This window comes from Scardinius erythrophthalmus (assembly GCF_964197995.2).
Source record: "Scardinius erythrophthalmus genome assembly, chromosome: 2".
Lineage (NCBI taxonomy): Eukaryota > Metazoa > Chordata > Actinopteri > Cypriniformes > Leuciscidae > Scardinius > Scardinius erythrophthalmus.
In genome coordinates, this window is record NC_138222.1 from 64,754,956 (window position 1) to 64,763,750 (window position 8,795).

At 36.6% G+C, this 8,795-nt stretch overlaps 1 protein-coding gene across 5 annotated transcripts in view; it reads left to right on the top strand.

Annotated features, from left to right (window-relative positions):
• Positions 1 to 7,657, top strand: part of LOC308686976 (uncharacterized protein) — a 176,017-nt gene extending 168,360 nt beyond the window's left edge. For 4 of the 5 annotated variants that reach the window (XM_081359128.1, XM_081359126.1, XM_081359129.1 and 1 more), the window contains one exon: positions 5,200 to 7,651. In XM_081359128.1, coding sequence (XP_081215254.1) covers positions 5,200 to 6,862 — 1,663 coding nt within the window. In that variant the 3' untranslated portion in view covers positions 6,863 to 7,651. Of the gene's footprint in view, positions 1 to 5,199 lie in introns of all 5 variants that reach the window. The other variant, XM_081359127.1, reaches the window with a different exon arrangement.
• The last annotated feature ends 1,138 nt before the right edge of the window (positions 7,658 to 8,795 follow it).

Here is an 8,795-nt window from a genome sequence, read left to right on the forward strand (position 1 = left end):
CTCGACGCACACTTCAATCCGTTGCGCATACTCTCTATTCGTTCTGTTTAATATCACAAAACATAATGCAAACGTTTGCGTGTCCCTGCTTGATATACAACCACTGCTGAACATAATCGTTTTGATGAGAGAAAAAAACTATACGAAAAAAAAAAAAAACCTATACGAGGGCGGATTCGAACTCAGACTCTCTGACACGGCTGGCGAACGCTTTACCACTGGACCATTAAGATACACAGTAGATATGTTGGTGTATCTGACAACATGCATTAGGTTACATCTCATTAAACGACAAATTAAACTCCATGTAACCTACTATTTAAATCGATTGCTGGACATCGTAATGTTATTGGCGTCCATCTTAATTGAATTTTGAAATCAGATAGAGCCGGCCAGAGCGCTGCATAAGTAGCCACGCCGTTCAGTATGGAAATACACACCGACAATGACACGCCCCTACTGCGTGCTAGAATCTCCGAAAAACAAGCCGATTTCAAAATCAAAATGTACGCTTTTAAATATACCAATACTGCTATCTCAAACATGCAGAGGCTTCTTCGTGATCTCAACAAACAGATTCTGCAAAAAAACGAAAATCACAAATTTTGAAAAAAAAGCTTCTTTCTCATTTTGCTCGAAAGTTGTGCTGCCGACTTGTGTCCCTGGTTTCCGTGACGGGTCACAAATACACACACAGGATACACAAATGCGCACAAAATTCACAAATGCACACACAGAATTTAAAAAGCACAGAAGATTCACAAATGCATACAAAATTCAGAAATGCACACAAAATTCATAAATACACACACAATTCAGAAATGAAAACAAAATTTACAAATGCACACAAGATTCACAAATGCTCAGGACAAGATTCAGAAATGTATTTCTGATGCACACACAAATATATCTTGATTTACAAACTGCTTGCGGTCTGTGAACTTCACTGCATTTGTGTGTGAATTTTGAGACTCCCCTGACTTGGCTCGACACACAAATGCCTTTTTTTAAACAGGGAATGACCTGTGACCAATCAGATACCTCCCTTGTTTTAGCCAATCACAAGAACTTACCCCACGTGGGGGATTGTTTACTTGTAAGCCAATCACATGAAGTGCGGGCGCGAGCGCTAGAGCGCGGTGGGTGGAGTTCTGCCAGTTGGTTGAGACCTCAAAATGGCTTTTAGGCGGTGGGCCAAGTCCGTCTATCTCGTTTAGTTTTTGATTTGACAGTTACTCAGCAGCTGTGTGGCTCATTTTTGTCTGTATGAGTAATTCACAAAAAGATTAACGATTGTTTCCAACGCCAATTGTTGCACATTAAAGTATAAAAATAGATTTCATTTCGCTAGCTGATCACAAACGTTGGCCAGAGTGAGATCCAATCAACGCTTGTGTTGTTACCTTGTTGAATAGATTTGGCCAATCACGTTATTGTTTGAACCGGCGTCGCGTCAGTTTTGAGTCTAGTACAGTCCACAGTCTACAACCCAACCTGAAGAGACCGGTGTGTCTCGGCAAGACAACGTCAAGGTAAGATTTGTTTTACAATGATTATACACCCCTATATCTTAATGCTTTTCATATAAGTTGTATTTAAGACTGCAAGCTATAGTTCGCCGTGAATATATGCGTTGTCGTTGATGAGAACAGTAACGTTAGCCACGAAAGAATGTTGGTAACGTTAGTGGAGCAGTAAAGCTAACGTTAGGTCTAACGGTATGCTGCTTAGGCTAATCCAAAATAATCATTCGGTACATACACAATGAACTAAGCAAAGAGTATTCAAATACGGGATTATTACGGGAAAAAAATTAAACAGGAAGACAGCAGAAAATAAGTCTGACTAAGGGAGAATCACGGGGTAAACGGGAGGGTGTTATGTCCAGGTTGGTTACAGCAAGCTACCTAGGCTACAAGTAAGCTAGACTAATTATAAGCTAAAAAGAGTGCAAACCAAAATAAAGAATGATTTCAAATCAACTTTATAGTGGTAGTCATGGAGTTATTTAAGCCAATTATGGTTGATTGTCACAGTTTATACAATGACACAATTCTGTGCATGGTAGCTTACATCTGTCAGTGGTTGGGCTTCACCTACACAACAGAACAGGTATAAGATGGAATATGGTGGAAAAATACTTTAGTTGAAGATGGCTGTTTTGAGCTATTTAACAAAATTATTTGTGATTAGAACTGCAGTAGTCTTAATACAAAAATGTCAAGATGAAAAATGTGATTGAAAATTATCTAGTAATGTGCGCTTTCTGTGTTTATTTATCTGAATATAATTCAGTTGTTTATCTAACACGGACAGGACAACATCATATCTCTCCACACCCAAATGACTACAGAGGTGATCGTTGACAATCATCACATCAACAGCACCATGATGGAGCAGGTCAAGATCACAGAGTTGCTTAGTATCCACATCACAGATGACCCATCTTGATCTATTGACACCACCAACAGAACCTGGCCAAGAAATTCCAAAAACCTCTGCACTTCCTCCCACAGTCGAGGAAGGCTCATCTCCCAAAAATCCATCCTCTTAACTTTCTATAGGGGAATCATAGAGAGCCTCTTCCTTCCACCCCCACCCTCCAGTAACCTAAGGGCAGCTGATTGACTCTTGCCCAAATACACTGGTAGTTTACACTATGATGCTGCTACATTGTTATATTTTTAAATTTGCTATGAACGTTTGACTCCACTTACACTGCCTTTGCTACTTGTCATGTCATCCACTTACACAATAATACTATATTAATTAGGGATAAGGCACGATTTTCAAATATTCGATTAGCTGATTTTATTATAGAATAGGATGTGCGGGATGATTGTCTTTAAAAAACCAGAGGAGGTGGTATGGTGGTATGTCATGTATGCATCACTTGCATATCATTATTCATTCACGTGAAAACATGTTTAACAGTACCAGATATTAGAAAAAAATATGACATACGGATGTGCCGTTACAGTCAAGTTTATTTATATAGCGCTTTTCACAATAGAGATTGTATCAAAGCAGCTTCACAGTATTAAATTAAAACAATACATCAATGTTTGTTTCTAGTGGAAAACGTCCACGTTTGGTAATGCTGATCAATAGTATTGTTGATTGATTAATTAAATGAAATATCCCCAACTGAGCAAGCCATAGGCAACAGTCCATTTCATTAATAAAAATAATTTGTGTGTAGGCTACATTGAACAGACTTTGCCCAACTTGTCTGGGAAAAGGGACTTACAGGGCTTTTTACATTTGAGGCTAAACGGATAAAACACCTCATTTTTACCTCAGTATTACTGAACTACATTACTAAAATTACATTTTTAATGATTAAAGCAAAATTAAAATTTCAAGAACGCAGCTTCTTGGTCACTGACAAAGATTACTTTGCCTCCGCCGTAGAATCTGTGTTCATTATTTACATTGGTTGTCAAGGAAACGGGAGGTTTTCTAACGTTATGATTAGTACTCCTGCTTACTTGCCGGTTTAAATAAGTAAGAGTTTGTAAGGACATTTTGCGTCAAATGTGCAAACAACAAAGTTGGAAACAATGTCTGCAGTACTTATACGATTTTATCACATGGCCTCAGCAAAAAAAAAAAAAAAAAACGTACACAGCTGAGAGGTAAGTATTAAATTCGTAATTTCGAGGTCCGGCCCACCGCCTAAAAGCCATTTTGAGGTCTCAACCAACTGGCAGAACTCCACCCACCTCGCTCTAGCGCTCGCGCCCGCGCCCGCACTTCATGTGATTGGCTTACAAGTAAACAATCCCCCACGTGGGGTAAGTTCTTGTGATTGGCTAAAACAAGGGAGGTATCTGATTGGTCACAGGTCATTCCCTGTTTAAAAAAAGGCATTTGTGTGTCGAGCCAAGTCAGGGGAGTCTCAAAATTCACACACAAATGCAGTGAAGTTCACAGACCGCAAGCAGTTTGTAAATCAAGATATATTTGTGTGTGCATCAGAAATACATTTCTGAATCTTGTCCTGAGCATTTGTGAATCTTGTGTGCATTTGTAAATTTTGTTTTCATTTCTGAATTGTGTGTGTATTTATGAATTTTGTGTGCATTTCTGAATTTTGTATGCATTTGTGAATCTTCTGTGCTTTTTAAATTCTGTGTGTGCATTTGTGAATTTTGTGCGCATTTGTGTATCCTGTGTGTGTATTTATGAATCATGTGTGTGCATTTGTGTATCCTGTGTGTGCATAGGCCTATGTGAATGCAGTTTGTGCATTTATCTTTTTTGAGACTCTTTTAGCTCCATAGAAACCCCACGGTACGCTACTGCGAATGAGTTAGTTTTTGTATCACCTGAACGTTTGATCACACTATTTTGTGTCATCATAATGAATTAACTGCAAGGATCGTGAAATGTAATGCTTAAGCCTGTTACTGATACGTGACTATTTGTCAAAAGATTTGGAGAGTTAAAACTGCTCAGTTTTACACGTTTAAAACAATCGTACATAAAATAAAATTTGAATGAACCCACAGTATTTGAAAGTAATGGGTATGAATGTTTGTGCAACACATAGGCTACTGTATTTAATTTCACTGCCATAGACTTGGTCACCAGACTTGAGAAAAAGTGTTACTGAAATACAAACAAAGTGCGATATAAATGTATGTGTACAATAACTAATATATATTTGCTTACCTGTCTATTAAAACACATGCAAGAGCGGAGTCTCTGTCGACAGATCAAGTCTTGCAATCAATAATCGTGAACCGTGATGACTGAATGACACAACAGCGGCGTGTGAGATATTGTATCATAGATATACAGTACATACATTGAACCTCGTTAGCGGTTTACGTATAACGGTCCGTTGAAACGGCCACTAATGATGAATCTATGTAATCTATAGTTTCTACAAGCGGAAACTGAGGATAGCGCAAGTATTACGTAATTTATATTAATATCATAATATTATATTATACCTTTAAGTCACATCAATATAATGTAATGCTGCTTGTCTTGGAAGAAAAAAAGTTACAAGCTTCTCAAAAACTTCAAAACTCTAAAAATAATGAAAATAATAATCAGTGTATGGAAATTAATTTAAAATAATAAATAAACTCCACTAACAGTTATAAAGTCACTGCAAACCAGAAAATATAGTAATCAATAGCTGATTTCAATAAAATGTTGATGCTAAATCAATTCTCTCTTCTGTAGATCACGTCATGATGCCACACTATTGAATCCAGGTCCTCCAGCGCTTTATCATCTGAATACAGAAAGAAAATATTTTGATGGGACTGATGAAAAGGTCAGACAGTGGACATATGGAAGAAGAGACATAAGTAAGAAGAACAAAGTCATACTGATGGTGGGAGAAACCGGCTCTGGGAAAACCACCATCATCAACACCATGATCAACTACTTACTGGGAGTGAAGTTTGAGGATGAAGAGTTTTATCAAATCACAGAAGAAGAAAAACATCAAGATCAGTCACAATCCCAGACACGCGAGATCACTGTTTATGAGGCATTTGTTGAAGAAAACCCAACATCTCTGACCATCATTGACACTCCAGGATACGGAAACACTGAAGGAGACGAGAAAGACGGAGAGATTTCTGAGTATCTGACCAGATTATTTTCAGATGAGGATGATGGGATTCGTTATATTGATGCAGTGTGTTTTGTGATGAAGGCGTCTCAGAATCGTCTCACTGAGAAAGAGCTTTACATATTTCACTCAGTTCTGTCTCTGTTTGGTAGAGATATAGAGAACAACATAGTGTTTCTACTCACACATTCAGCTGGAGGACCTCCAAAAGATGCTCTCAATGCCATTGACACTGCAGAAATACCCTGCAGAAGAGACGAGAGAGGAAAACCTGTTCACTTCTTATTCGACAACCAACAGAAAGAAGAAAGAGACGAGCAGTATTATCATACCTACAGATCAGCCTGGGAAAGGGGAGAGAGAAGCGTGAATTGGTTCTTCAAACTCCTGGAAGAAGAGAACAGAAAAAGTGTTGAGATGACTTTAGCTGTTCTGAAAGAGCGAAGACGACTTGAGGCCTGTGTCTCTAATCTGATAGAACGAATCTCTGAGAAAGAGTTAAAAACTGAAGAATTGACTCAGATTCAGGAAGCTGTCAGACAGAACAGAGACAAGATTGAGAAATGTGAAAACTTTCAGTTTAAAGTGACAAAGTCCTTCAAAGAAAAAGTCCCCATTGTAAATGAATGGTTGTGGAACAGCAAGGCAACCTGCTGCTCCGTCTGTGAGGAAAACTGTCATGAGTGGGGCTGCTGGTGGGCGAGTAATCTCTCATGGTGTTGGGTCATGAAAAACAGCCACTGCACTGTGTGTTCAGGAAAGTGTCATTACAGCAAACATGTCAGAGAGGACAAAAAATATGTGCTGAAGACAGAGACAGTCACAATGACATTTGACAAGCTCAAACAAGAGTATGAACGCAAGAGTGAAAAGCCTAAAACCAGCTTTGATAAAAATAAATTTGATACTACTAAAGAGGAACATGAAAGTATCCTGAAAGAGTTTGAGAATAAAACAGGAATAGAAGAACAACTGAAGAGCGATCTGGAGAAGATTAAAGAAGAAAAGTCCGACCTGCTCTGTGAAGCTTATATGACCATCGTAAAACTGTCTGAGATCGCATTAAAAGCAGACAGCGCTTTCACTCTTCTACATCTGGATTTCCTGATTCCCAGACTGAAGGAGGAGGGAGAAGATAAATGGATGAAGAACCTGGAGGATCTGAAGAAAGCTGGAGAAGAAAGGAAAAACAAGGGGGCTTTAAAGTATGTGTGGGAACATACTAGGCAAAAATGTTACAATTTTTTCAGTCGTGGTAAAAAATAATAAATGCAACAAATCTGAAAATACACGATGAAAGAGCAGAATAGATGTTAATCCATCAGTGAAAATGATTCTCAAAATGTCTTTACATGATCAAATTACTGAATATATGAAAAATGTAACAACACAATACTTAGAAATAACAAAATTGATGAAAGACTATCATTAAAATGTTTATTGATTTATTTAGTCTCTACTGTTTTAGTAATTGTGGAAGACATTTAATATGTTATGTACTATGTTTTATGCATTTTCTATATGTTTGATTTTACTTTATTGATGGGATTAAGGTGGTATTATAGCTTAACAGGTTTCTTGGTGAAATAGTCTTATGTTTGTATCAGTGGCTGTGAATTCATCTGGAACTAATTTTAACCATGATATCATGTTCCATGTTCACCATATTAGCTGTGTTTCCATCCAAAGTTACGAATTAAACTTATGTGCAAAATTAGAATATCACATTAAACATTCGCAAATAAAGCACTAAATAAAGTTTCCATCCAATGTGTTCAAGAGAATACAATCGTCACTTCCTTGTAAAGTGCCACAAAGTATCAATAATAAAGTTGAAAGATGTTGCAACCAGGACACACTGTTGCTTTTTTCCTAATAATGACTTCGCCTCAAAGCGCACAGAAGAAACTCAATACAAACACTGTCATGTTATCTTGTGTTTGGATGCCTAATGAGTGTGAACGCAATTGTGTCGTCATTTTGATGATGGACTTTGACTCAAAATACTTTTAAAATAAATTGTACTTGACATTTGACGTAGGAGAGAGCGGGACACAACCTAACACTTTTGACTTTCTCAGTTTATGTAAATTCACTTGGGATTCAGAGAATCATTATTTTTTCCACATTAATTTTGGTTAACCAGTTATTGTGGTTTGTTTTATTAATACAGTGTATATTTTTTTTCTTCATTTCCCCTGAAAGAATGGAAGTGAAATGTGACAATATGCCCCACCTATGGACATGAACATGACCATATGACAGATTAATATGTTATCTGATCTAATCAAACAAATATACAAGACAAACTAAAATATTTTGTCAATAAAATACAATTATTTATACTTTTTCAAATAAAATAATGGTATTTTTAATAATTAAAAATAAACAAATGTTTGAGTTTGACAACAAACACACTGCAAAACACAGCTATATACAGCACAGTTCAAAACAATAATAATTCATATTTTCTGAATATTGACTCAGTCTTTATTCACCTTTTTCTAATGGTTTCTCAATACAATTCATAAAAGTATGTAATAGAATATCATAGTTCTAATAGGGGCTCATTGTAAGGCAGTGTGACAACATGCCCCGCCTGCACAACTGGGGTTTAAACACTGCTCGTGTCTTTTGCTGGTTAGATCAGCATGATAATCATCTCAACTGTTAAATAACAGATATAAGATTAAAATGGAATATAAGATAAAATGTACAAATGTACTTTTGCTATGGTTAAAGAAATGTTCAGTGATATCTTCCAAAGATTTTTCAATTTTGCACATTTTTTTTTTCAATATAGTGTTGATATGGCAACTAGTAAATACACTAACTCTCGTCATGCTGGCATGTGTGGAAAGATGGGAACGTTTTTAACAGAATAAAATGCTACAAATAACAAGATGTGCTCTGATTTGATAAAATACTTGGCCTGAAAAGTTTGAGAACCACTGGTCTATAGGAAACATTTGGTCTTAGATTACCATGCTAAACTATAAAATAAACTAATCATTATTATTTGTAATACATTAAATAATAATAAAAATCCCTTAATTCCACTAAAACTTACACATGTTTTTTGCATCAGCTGGTACAGCCACATCCATGACATCATTTAAATTTAGATGGATTTAGATTTAGATTTTATCAGTTGAGTCAAAGATTCAATGATCAATTCATAAACATCGTTTGCCCTGTC